This window comes from Hypomesus transpacificus, unplaced genomic scaffold (assembly GCF_021917145.1).
Source record: "Hypomesus transpacificus isolate Combined female unplaced genomic scaffold, fHypTra1 scaffold_30, whole genome shotgun sequence".
NCBI lineage: Eukaryota > Metazoa > Chordata > Actinopteri > Osmeriformes > Osmeridae > Hypomesus > Hypomesus transpacificus.
In genome coordinates, this window is record NW_025813826.1 from 434,738 (window position 1) to 448,073 (window position 13,336).

Here is a 13,336-nt window from a genome sequence, read left to right on the forward strand (position 1 = left end):
TTGCATTTTAATTTTCATGTTCTGCCCGCAAAGAACTGCCCATAATTCGAAAACGAAAATGCATTCTGAGCAGCAGAGTGACGCCAGTAGCCGCTCTTCTTCAGCTCCCTGCTGACCGAGCTACCCATCTTGTTCGGTAGGGGGCGGTCTGCACATACGCATTGCATTACATGGCAAATGTGCCGGGAAATTGATTGAATTGCCGGGTCTTTAGAGGACGCATCACAGATCATGGCGCTTCCTCAAATTGTGCAGTCACTGATAGAATTAGCTTAGCTGGTAGAAACTAATAATATATCTGAGTCTGATGCCCGTGATCGAGTAGAACAAGTCACAGAACCTTGGCTGCATACTCTGCCGTCACAGACGTACACATTAATGAGGTTGCCATAGTAAACCTCTCTTCAGTCCTGGAACGGCTGGATGCTGTGGAGCCTCAAATGGGACGGGGACGACCAACCATCCACATCCCGTTCGAGTCCATCGAAAACTATTTATTAAATGGTCTACTTTTCCCTGTGAAAGCAAGCTGTTTCACCTTTGGCCTAGTTCAGACAAAATCTGAATTTCCGCAATCTGAATTTGAATTTCCGCAATCTGAATTTCAAGAATCTGAATTCCTGCAATCTGAATTTCAAATATCTGAATTCCTGCAATCTGAATTTTAGAATTTTTATTTTTTTTTGGATCAAAATAATTCAGTTTTATTAAATTTGGCATACAAATAATTCAGATATTATTTATTCAACAGCAAAATATTTCAGTTTTATGAAATTCGACACACAAATATTTCAGATCTTTCATATTCAAATTCAGATACTTTTGTCAGCTTTCTAGCTCCATAAATCCGTTGCTTTGCATCCTCCGACGGATGGTCTGCATGGTGGCCGACAACAGCTCTGTCCTTTATTTTTAAACCATTTAATAAATAGTTTTCGATGGACACGAACGGGATGTGGATGGTTGGTCGTCCCCGTCCCATTTGAGGCTCCACAGCATCCAGCCGTTCCAGGACTGAAGAGAGGTTTACTATGGCAACCTCATTAATGTGTACGTCTGTGATGGCAGAGTATGCAGCCAAGCTCTCTGTGACTTGTTCTACTCGGTCACGGGCATCAGACTCAGATATATTATTAGTTTCTACCAGCTCAGCTAATTCTATCAGTGTCTGCACAATTTAAGGGAGCGCCATGATTTGTGATGCGTCCTCTAAAGACCCGGCAATTCAATCAATTTCCCGGCACATTTGCCATGTAATGCAATGCGTATGTGCACACCGCCCCCTACCGAACAAGATGGGTAGCTCGGTCAGCAGGGAGCTGAAGAAGAGCGGCTACTGACGTCACTCTACTGCGCCGCTCAGAATGCATTTTCGTTTTCGAATTATGGGCAGTTCTTTGCGGGCAGAACATGAAAATGAAAATGCAATGTCCGCTCAGTTTTTTTTTTGATTATGGCATAACATGTGCAGTCTTGATGAAGAAAATGCAAATGCAAATGGGATGATTGATTACTAATTTTATTTATGAGTCAAATAATGCAGCCACATTCTTAAAATGAAAATGCATCTCTGGAAATGCATTTGAATTTGAATTGTTGTCACGATTTTGCAGCCACGTTCTGAAAATGAAAATGCATTTCTGGTAATGCATTTGAATTTGAATTGTGGTCACGATTTTGCAGCCACGTTCTTAAAATAAAAATGCATTCCTGGAAATAAATTTTCATTTTCAAATTTTACATTTCAAATTGAATTTTGGTATCTATTTGCTGGGGCATATTTTGAAAATTAAATTTCAAATGTCTTTTTCGTTTTCATTTTAATTAAGTGAAAGAATGATCAGTCTTAAGGAAGAAAATTAAAATGCAAATAGGATGATTGATTACTAATTTCATTTATGAGTCAAATAATGCAGCCACATTCTTAAAATGAAAATGCATTTCTGGAAATGTGATGTTCAAATTTGAATTTTGGTCACGATTTGCTTCCATACTTACTTGGCAAAACAAAGTTTAGGTAATACCTGTGTGTACAGTTAGAATCTTCATCACGCAAACTAGTTCAAACAAGATGGCCTCTCTGACCTCCAGGGAGAAGAAGAAGGAGCAGGAGAGGGAGGAGTTGTGGAAGAAGCTGGATGAGCTGCGGCTCAGCAACTCTGTGTTGGTCCAAAACAACAGCCACAGCCTCCTCATCGCCCACAACAACAACAGCAACAACAACAATCACGGTGACGACCAAGAGAAGAGCACCACGGCCACCATCGCTGCAGAGCTGGAGGGCCTCGCCGTTGCTATGGAGACCAAGGAGAGCATCACAGAGGCCAAATGACACAGGACTGCATTTTCTACTCCTTAATGGTTTGAGACTGTCAGGAAGGGGAGAGGGGGAGATGGAGGAGAGATAATAGCAAACAGAGAAAAAAAGAGAAACCTCATCAGTATGTTAAATCTATATAAATCTACTTCAATGCCAGCAATTCTATGGCAGGAAACATATATTTCAACTTAAGACTATTTTTGGATGTTACGGTGTGGCCACAGTATATTGGTAAACATTTTTTGTCTGATCAAAGATTTATCCTTTCACATTTAGTTTCCTAACTGAGAATTTTTTTGTGATATTCATTGTATAAAAATACGGGAGTTGCAGGGGGGGATAATGACTTGAAAATAACGTTTCTGATTGTGCTGCACTTAGAGAAGCTCAATGTCTATTTGAAGATGTTGTCTATTTTGTATGTGCTTTCCTCACTGCTGCCAACACACAGGGGTGCAAACTTTAAGAGATGGGGGAGAGGGGGTGGCTAGAGAGCCCAGGGTGTTCATATTTCCCAAATGAGACCTTTGTGAATGTCACTATCATGAGATCTTGTGTTGTTCGGATGTTTGATATTTCTATCGGAATACATGAAGCTTAATGTTCTAGCTGTTGTGACACCTGCAGACCTGCAGCCAGAAGACTATTTACAGTAAGTATTGAAATGACAGACTTAAGACAAAGGAACAACAAAATGGACACAGATTTAATTACATATTTTTTCAGTCTGAATATATAATTGATAAAAAAAATGAGTAAAAATGAGCCATATATTTTTTTCCAGAGTATTGTTAGGCAAATATCTTGGTTTTTAAACTAGGTGGTGACAGATTGTCTGGTTTTGCAGATAAAACATGGCTGGATGGAGTTAGTGTGTGTGCGTGCGCATGTGTACAGTATGTATGAGGGGGTTGTCTGCTTTATCGTGTCTGTTCTCTATTGTAGGTCCCACTCTTTCTGATGCCTTTTCTGTCAGAGTGTACCATTCCAATCTCTGTGACATACAACTGTGTGGGGAACCTGTTTTGTAATGATAGACCTTATATAGGTTTTGAACACCATCAAAATAAAGTCTACCTTATGTTTCTACTCAATGTACAGTAGTACCGTTTGATTGTGTTGAGTAGCAGTGGATGGTTGTACCCAATAGGTGGCGCTAAAGTCTACAAATATACTTAATTTCAAGACTTCATACTAATAGAGTCGTTTGTAAAGAATGACACATTGGGAAACTAATGCTGGGGAGACACTACAGGATAATCGGGCCGATTTCGCCCCTTCCGACAATCCTAGGTAACGTCCCGATTATCTTGATTGTTCGACAGATTATTTTATCAGATACCTTGTGTGAGGTGTGTCAAGAGTGACCGAATCTGCTCGGAAGGACGTCGGAGTCCTGATCGCGAATCCTAAATATTCAACATGTTGAATAGCCGATTTGCGATCAGAAATCCTGATGTGTGGGGGGAACCCCGAGGACAAACGCCGAGTTTATCACGTGAAACGAAACAATATAATTTACATACATTTACATTTATTCATTTAGCAGACGCTTTTGTCCAAAACGACTTCCAAGAGAGAGCTTCACAAAGTGCATAGGTCACTGATAATAACAACAAGATAGCCCCACAGCATTGCGGGTAGTCAAAGACAAGAAGTACATATTGTGAACAACCAAAAAATAGTGCTAAAGGGAAGAGACCATAAGAGCATGTAGTTAAACAAGTTAAAATTACACAACATTGATCTCTAAGTGCAGGTGTACCTGTAGGAAAGCAATAAAAATAGGATTAACTAAAAAAAGAAGAATACAACAGTTTAAATCAGCTACCACTAACCAACAAGAGCAACAGTCTAAGCAAGAGTCATTGTGAACCTTGAGGAAACTAGCGTTGGATTCAGCAAACCATTCCTAAGTACCATTGTACTCCCGGAACAAGTGCGTCTTGAGCCTTCTCTTGAAGGTGGAGAGACAGTCCGTGTCTCTGATGGAGGTGGGGAGTTGATTCCACCACTGGGGTGCCAGGCAGGAGAAGAGCTTGTGCTGGGACCGGGCGGTCTTGAGAGGTGGGACCACCAGGCGGTTGTCTGAAGAAGACCGTAGGTGGCGGGTGGGGGTGTAAGGCTGCAGGAGAGACTTGATGTAGTCGGGCGCAGTTCCATTCACTGCTCGGAAGGTCAGTACCAGGGTCTTGAATCTGATGCGGGCCGTTATGGGTAGCCAGTGGAGGGAGATGAGGAGCGGGGTAACGTGGGAGCGTCTGGGTAGATTGTAGACCAGACGGGCCGCTGCGTTCTGAATTCTCTGAAGAGGGCGGGTTGCGCATGATGGGAGACCGGCGAGCAGCGAGTTGCAGTAGTCCAACTTGGAGAGGACAAGTGCTTGGACAAGCAGCTGGGTGGAGTGCTCAGACAGGTATCTCCTGATCTTCCGGATGTTGTAGAGGGTGAATCTACACGACCGGGAGACCGCAGCAATGTGGGCCGTGAGGGAGAGCTCGTCGTCCATGGTCACCCCAAGGTTCCTGGCAGAGGATGAGGGGGTCACCGTCGCAGATCCCAGGGTGATTGAGAAGTCATGGGAGATGGAGGGTTTGGCCGGGATGATGAGAAGTTCTGTTTTGGCAAGGTTCAGCTGGAGATGGTGCTCAGTCATCCAGGCGGAGATGTCTGCGAGGCAGGCCTCAATCCTAGCTGAGATCCCCGGATCGGTCGGAGGGAATGACAAGGGAACGAGGGAATATCCAATCAGAAAGTTGAGAGAAGACGGAAGCATAACAAACGGAGTCACGGCGCAGCACAAAGTTAAATGGAATTGATTTGTGGCAACAGCAAACCCTTTTATTTTTTCTGTGAATTTTCTGTGAAAATCATTACAAAGACTATCATCGCAATTTCTTCCTGCATATCGTCCGCCATGCTTATTCTTAAATCTCAAGAGATTTTGCGAGATTTCTTGTGTAAACATTCGGGACACTTATGGTAAATCTGTTTGTGTGTGGTGTGCTGTCTTTGTCAAATCATGGCACACCAGACACTGGGAGCGAAACGGCTAATTCTAGGATTTTTTGTCTTCATGTGTATGGTCTCTCACAGTTGGACGATCTTATAAAATCAAAAAATTGTTTAGTGTGTCCCCAGCATAAGTAATGCTGAGTACACACCACAAAATAATCTGTCTGATTTTGGGCCGATTTCCCCCTTCCGACAATCCAAGGTAATTTCCCGATTATCTACAGATTATTTCATCGGATTTTCCCGTGATGTGAGGTGTGTTAAGAGGGACCGAACTTGCTCGGAATCCTGATGTGTTGGGGGAACGCCGAGGACAAACACCACACACCATATGAGCAAAACGGTTACATCTAGGATTTTTTTGTCCTCATGTTTGATGTCTTCACATTTTGAAAATCTTAAAGGATTTAAAAAATATTTTAGTGTGTAGGCCTACCCAGCATGATGCTTTGGGCAGTAGCAGCATGTAAACAAGTTCCTGATCATTTTAGGAACTGATTATCTGGGGGATATAAACATTTGAAAGCAATTTGACTTAGGCCTAATGAAATGTATCGAAATGTTTCTTTTAAACTATCGATAATTTTGAAACATGGATATGGCATGCTAATGCTTTTCATTACTAATGTTAACAAAAAAAATTGCAAAGCAGCGTTCGTATCAGGCAATCATCCCTCCACTCACACGTGTGTAACCTTCACATGTAGGCCTATGAAGGTCTTTGACATCAAGGATTGGTGTATTGAGAGATGGTCTTTACTCTTAAGCATCAAGACGGCATTTGTCAGAACTGCTCATATCCAACAATTGATAGACAGAGTCTTTAGACTGGGTTTCAATCCAACATGGCAGAGGACTCGTCCGTACTACTGCCCGACTTCGATGAGAACATTCAAAACTCTATCTTCACCTCTAAACTTGCGCCCGGTGCTGATATTGGTGTCGGGCTTGTTATCCTGTCGATTGGTGAGTAAAACATTAGGATAATTATTTTCCCCCGACCGTAAACAAAACAAAATCCTTGTAGCCTATAATATAATCACCATAGCCAGAAGCGTGTCAAAACATTCCGAAATTCCGCTGCATGGTTATTACCATGTAATGTTTCATATTTAAATATGTTAACCATATATACGACACCTTAAACCTGTCAGTAGTTTGGTCAGGCAATGTTTACTTGGAGCTATATAAATAGCTATATGGAGCTATTTATCATGTAGCCGACAAATTATGATTAATCTAAATTTACAAGAATGTTATAGCTAACATCCAGTGCAATTAATAACCCAAATTGTATTATGTATTTAATAACTCACGTTTATATATTACAAGTAGGACCATGTAGCCTAGCTACATAAAAGTTCAGTCATGCCTTTTTTCATGGCTCTTTAACTAACTAGACTAATTATTTGAGCAGATGTATTCATTTACTTTCTTTAGGGTGAGGTGAATTCTTAAATTATGAAATGTATTGAATACATACTTATCGCATCATTATTATATATGAATATCATCCTCTTTCCTTGAATTAAAGTCTTTGATTTCTCTTGAAGGCTGTTTGCCTGAATAATAATACATTTACATGTATTCATTTAGCAGACGCTTTTTTCCAAAGCGACTTCCAAGAGAGAGCTTTACAAAAGTGCATAAGTCAATTATCAAAAACATTTACATTTAATCGTTTAGCAGACGCAAAGGGACTTCCAAGACAGAGCTTTACAAAAGTGCATAGGTCACTGATCATAACTACGATAGCCCCAAAACATTGCGGGTAGCCAAAACATAAGCAGTGTTTCCTCTAGGATTTTTTATAGCAATATAAATATGAATAAAGTTAGCATACTTAAAGACACCTAACAGTATGTTCTAAATGTCATAAATGCTACCAATTAATAATTGACGTAACAACTAATTGTAAATGGTCAGTGGCCTATAGGCTATAGCCTATTGATTAAGGTAGGCCACTCGGAAGCATACACTGTCTGCTTCATTTGATCTTGATAGGCTAAGCATTCTGTAGCAAATAATAACAATATACCACTATTTATTCATTAAAACTACTTCAGCATAATAATGCACTTAAAGTACAAACGTGAGCAAGGGCGGCAATCGCTATCGAATCAACAGACGTGCAATTTCGCTAGCAGGGGAAGAAAACAAACAACGAAAATCACCAGTTAACTTTATTTAAATTTGTAAGAACTATAGACCAATACAATAACAGTCTTAAATGAACTGAAAACATAAGTTATAGACTTACAGTTCTCAAGGACGCACACGCGCATTCTCAACTGCGCTGTGAAGCTCATGTCTGTGCTATTCTCCGACATGCGCTCTAACAATCACAGCTGATAGACGAGCGCGCGCCGAAAATTTCACTTAGCCTAGCCTAATTATTTATTATTTATTTATTTACTGTATTATAGTCTACTTATCAAGCATACACTAGGACTTCTTATCAATCTAGTAGCCTATCACTCTTTAACCCACCTGTATCTGTTTTTGATTATGAATAAATTGCAAACACTTAATTTCAACATGTATTTTTTAGCTGAATAGTTAGAACAGAACAGTGGAACAGAACAGAAAAGGTAAAACACTTAAAATAAATTCCAAAGAGGCTTGAAGTAGCTGTCCTCATCTGCTTGACGATGAGGCATGCCTTGTGTTGAATGAGCAGCTCTCCTTCCTTTGCCAAGTCAAGTAGAGCTATTTTATCCAAGCCAGCTCGGCGCCCCAAGCAATTGCTTGTTTTGCTTGCCTTGTCGCGACGGGCCTGTGTGTGTGTCGTAATTTCTTACCGGTACGGCGTACCGGCAGTACATTTCTCACCGGTACGGCGTGTCTTTCACCCCTGCGTGTACCTGAAGAAAAAGCGGGAATACATTTCTCACCGGTACGGCGTTACTTTCACCCCTGTGTGTAGCCTACCTGAAGAAAAAGCAAGCAACAATAATATAATTCACAGCGAGTACAAGTTAAATCAGTTACAACTAACCAACAAGAGCAACAAGTCCCTCAATAAGAAACAACGAGATGGCCTCAAAAACATTGCGGGTAGCCAAAACATACATTGTGGAAAGCAAATAAGTGTCAATGGGAAGAAACATAAGAGCATGTAAACAAGTTACAATTAAACAACATGAACCTCAAGAAGTGCAAGAATGTACCTGTAGGAAAGCAATAGGAATAGTGTAAATCAGACCATAACCAGCTGGAGCCAAAATCGAATTGATTAGAACTATATAAGTATGCAGTACGGTGGCCCTGAAGTGCAAATGACACCCCCTAATATGAGTACATCCCCCAAATGACAATACTCCCCCCCAATACGAGTAAATTCCCCCCAAATCGGATGACTTGTTCACCTCCCCCCAATACAAAAACGCGCTCCCCCAAATGGAAAACGACATTACATTAACTCTAAAACACATTACATTAACTCTGAACGGAAAGGGTAGGTACTACACTTTAGCGCTGATTGGATGCAGTAGGCTAACTAACAAGAAATAAGAAATTGATCGACAGAAGTACAAAATGCAATTTTGCAAGATGCAAGGCCTATAGGCCTACTGTCATTTAGAAGCACATTTGGGAGTCTTTTTTTTACACACCGATACGGTGACGTGAGCAGTGCTGACTGCTGTTATAACATTGAATCAGCTTCTTTCAGGGGTTTTCTTTATGACTGAAATGCTGGCTAGCTAACTAACAGAAAGACAATATAAAGTCGATACTTTATTTCAGTGTAGATCATTGAATTTTGTTATATGAATTAATGCGTTTACTGATGCAAAAACTTACCCTGCACAACACCAAGTCAACTAACCAACATTATAATCACCAGCTGCATCCCAGGCTTTGTGTGCCACCGATTCAACATATTAATCACCGGCTACATTCTGCATGGAGTCTGTAACTTGATGATTTGGGCCTGTTCCTCGTCGGTTTTTTGAAGCGCCGACATACTGTATTTAGCAAGACACAAACGGGCATACAACAGAAATAATGTTAGAATGTAGCCTCCTTGGCCGGTTGTCAGTGTCTCATGTCAATGCGAGACAGAAAATACAAGACTATTTTACAGCAATGCATAGCACATAGGGGAAAAATACACATTTGTACGTAAACATATATAGCAAACACCCCTTAGGCAGAACTGTACATGCTGTATGGTGAATTAGGCCTACAATAATGGCAGCTTGCTCAACCACTGTGCATGTAATGAGTTATATAAGGAACTAAATGTCTAGATGTTTTGGGGGGTAAGACAGTTTAACAGAAAGCATATATAAATCATTTTGATCAACATGACATGAGCATTTGATAATGCAGGAAACAGTAGACAATTGTCAGCTACATAATCATTTGCATGAACATACCAGAGCAATGGCAATTTTAGATGAGAAATTGATATCATGATGTGCATAAGTGACTAGATGATGTGGCGGTTGAATAAGTACTTTTGATCAATTTAAATTGGATTTTAAAATGTATTTAGGAAGGGACAAAATGCAGAAAGAAGAAGAGGATTAACATGCCCTATTGGAAATGAAATTGTAAATCAACCAACATCAACATGCCAATAATGTTTTTTGGGGGAAACACAATTTCCTTCCTTGAACAGTTAGCTAGCTATACAACCCGTCATGTGGGTAGCTAGCCAGCTAACGTTAGCTGCAGAAAGCCAGACTTTATTGCTACAGGGCTGCCAACACTCACGGATTGGTCGTGAGACACGCATTTCAACCAGTTCACACGCTCCCACGCTACACCTTGTATTTCTCACGCTGAGAAGGCAACGCCAACCAAGTAGTCCTGCTAACATTGTGTTTGTGTGTGTGGGGGTGCTTTGTATGCTGCAAATTTTGGTTGGCCTCACCAAATCTCACTCCAAGGTTTTTTTTTAAGTTGGCAACCCTGTTGCTAGATAACTAATGCTATGTGGTGATAAATATTAAGCTGCTAATCCCTGCTTTAACCTCTCTATCGCCTCATCTCATACAGCAGGAAACCTATCCATGACTCTTTGCACCCCATGTTGTGTTCATGTGTTGGCTCATGCACCATTATCCATGACATGTTGTACCGGTTGAGAGCTGGAAAGACGCTAATTTGTGGAAACAAAAAGTTTCCACAAATAAGTAAAGTTTGTCCTTCTCCTGGCACAGCAGCGTGGCTGGATGGTGCAAATATCGGTCTGGTGTGCTTTGGATCCTGGGTCATCGCTACACTGTGGTCCTGCTTACCTATGTTCGGCTGGGGAGAGTGCAGCCCTGAGCCGTATGGTCTGTCCTGCACTGTGGCGTGGAGGGGCTACTACACTTTCACCAAGGATGCCTTGTACGTCATCTGCTCCTTCGCTTTCTTCACTCTGGTCCCTGTCCTACTTATTGTGGTATCTCAGTGTCAGATCCTCCTGAAGGTCTGCCGCTTCTCCTACTCCCTGTCCACCCGAGGAATCCGCATCAACCTGCGCCATGCCGAGAAGCGCCTCTCCATGGTGAGCAGGAGACTCCAGGTTTTGTAATTTCTCAATATTAGAGGACAGGGCACCGTAGAGGACAGCACTCTGTTTGGGGAGTTAATCTGTTGACGGTTTATAAATGCATGGCTCAATATAACTATACTCAATAAACTATCAATAAAATATACATATATTTGTATTATTATGAAACAAAATCTGGCCAATTACAACATACCATAAAGTGTACTATAATACATCCATTACAAATTACAGACTGAAAATATTATATATAGTATTAGAGCCTACATATTTGTAACATCTTATCAAGTTTTTTTATCCTGAATTATAACTCAAAATGTTATATCATTATATTCTAATTTGGGAAGAAATCAAAATTTTAACAGTTTCTTAAAGGTACTATATGAGCATATACTGCACATATGGTCTATAGAGGGTGAAACTAAAGTCTAACTGAATAGAGTAGTTTGTTAATGATCTTTGGGGAGAAATTGCACAGATTCATCAACAACAACACATGTTTCAGGTTCACAATTGTTTATATATCAGCGAATTTCTGAGGATCCTTATGTGTGTTTCATGTCCTTCTTCAGATGTTTTTCTGCATCAGCCTGGGATTTGTGATCGCCTGGGCCCCCAATGCCGTAGTGTCCTTTCTCTTTATCTTCAACAAGGAGCATGGCTCCTGTGGGCTTTGTGCTGCCTGCTCTTTTTGCAAAAAGCTACCACGTGTACAACCCCTTCATTTACTTCTTCTTCAACAAATCTTTCAAGCAGGAGCTACGCAGCCTCCTGTGCTCCATCTTCCCCTGGCTGTGTGGGAACTGTGTTACGGTCTGTGTGTCCTCTGGCCCCCTGGCCCCCCACCCCATCCAGATTCAGCTGCAGGACCAGCACCAGCCCCTGTCTCTGAAAGGCAGCTTGGGCTTCTCTCAGGACCCCAGCAACAGCAAGCAGAAGAATGGCAGCAACAGTGGCATCAGGCTCCACGGCAGGGTGGTCTATCCATGCTGGATGGGCAAGATCAGAGACACACCCTCCACACTTGAGCACAGGCCTGTTAAAGAGTTCCTGCCCATCCCAACCTGAGCACTGGCACAGTGATGATAAAGTTGCCTTTCTTCATTAGGTTGAGCTTTTTTTATAAGATGAAAAAGGGGTAAATAAAGGCATACTGTTCCGGTCTTAGAACATTGATCTTTCTATACCTATATAATATTTCATTAGACCCTTCCATAGCTGTAATGATGGGGCCTCGGAGCCCTTCCAATCCTAGTTTAAGTTTAACTTTTTATGCACCAAAGTAGGGCTGCAACGATTAGTCGACGTTATCGACAACCAAAAATTGTCGCCAAATCATTTGATCTCATAGGACCTATTTTAAGTGCCTGCAATAACGTGATTTGACCAGTGCGGCGCTGTAGCGCTAGACTAATGCAGCCCTCCCGTATGCTATCCAATAGAAGAAAACAGCAGTGAACATTTTAGGGTGCAAACTGGCCTGATAAGTCTTGTGTGGGAAAGTTTCACCAAATATCCAACAAAAAATACTTTAATATGTAATGTGTGCAAGGCGGAACTTGTTTTCCATGGTAGCACAACGTGCATGCATGAACATGTAAAACGAAAGCATCCCCGCATGAGTGGAGATGGAAACGGCAAGAGGTGAGTGTGCTCAAGCTGGATGGCTAGTTAGCTACACCAGTTGATAATAACAAATTACGCAGTCTTTCACGGATACTAACACCGTAGCAACATGTCCACAGATAGCAGTTAGACAGTTCAGTGTATACGACCATTGTAATGAGACAAACAAAAAAACTGTCCAGAAATGATACTGTTACTCACTGTTTTTTATTGAACAGAACCCTGTTGTCTTACAAGAGATATGTTTATATTCCTCCTTTTTTTGTCTGTAATACAACTGACTTATTTTTGTGTATTTATCTTTTAAATACTTTAAAGCAACATGATTGAAACGATGCTTAGATAGCATTTTTTATTTAGGTTGGACACAATTGGACGAAAATAGATGTAATAGCCTGTTTAGTTGGCTCAAAGTGCAATACAAATATTTTTTTCAAAAGCTGAAGTGATTTATTGGTTTTATTTATAATTTAGAATATGTGTAACTCAATGTTTTAACAAATTGCAAAAGCTGAATAATTGTTCAAAGCATTCTGATTAATCAATGAAAAAAATAGATGATTAGTCAACTAATCGACCTAATAATCGTTAGATTAGTCGATTATCAAAATAATCGTTTGTTGCAGCCCTATTAACCATCTCCTGTGCGGATTAAATATCATTCCTGCAAATAAGCACAGTCTCTCAACCGGAGCTAAAGAAGAAAAGGTTGAGTTATATCGAGCAAAGAGGACCTTAATTAGTGGGTACTGCTTACATTTACATTTATTCATTTGGCAGACGCTTTTATCCAAAGCGACTTCCAAGAGAGAGCTTTACAAACTGCATAGGTCACTGATAATAACAACAAGATAGCCCCAAAAACATTG

General features: G+C 40.8%; 2 protein-coding genes across 4 annotated transcripts in view; both read left to right on the forward strand.

Moving 5' to 3' along the window:
* The window catches only part of ppp2r5a (protein phosphatase 2, regulatory subunit B', alpha isoform), a 117,459-nt gene extending 114,045 nt beyond the window's left edge, over positions 1 to 3,414 (forward strand). For all 3 annotated transcript variants that reach the window (XM_047015406.1, XM_047015403.1, XM_047015405.1), the window contains exon 13: positions 2,092 to 3,414. Coding sequence is in view for 2 of the 3 variants with exons in the window: in XM_047015403.1 (XP_046871359.1) it covers positions 2,092 to 2,332 (241 nt within the window). In the remaining variant the exon portion in view is untranslated. The remainder of the gene's footprint in view (positions 1 to 2,091) is intronic.
* A 2,766-nt stretch (positions 3,415 to 6,180) lies between these two features.
* opn8c (opsin 8, group member c) lies at positions 6,181 to 11,909 on the forward strand. Its single transcript, XM_047015309.1, is given in 4 exon segments — positions 6,181 to 6,301; positions 10,507 to 10,838; positions 11,414 to 11,499; positions 11,501 to 11,909. Coding segments are annotated over 4 exon segments (948 nt in total).
* The last annotated feature ends 1,427 nt before the right edge of the window (positions 11,910 to 13,336 follow it).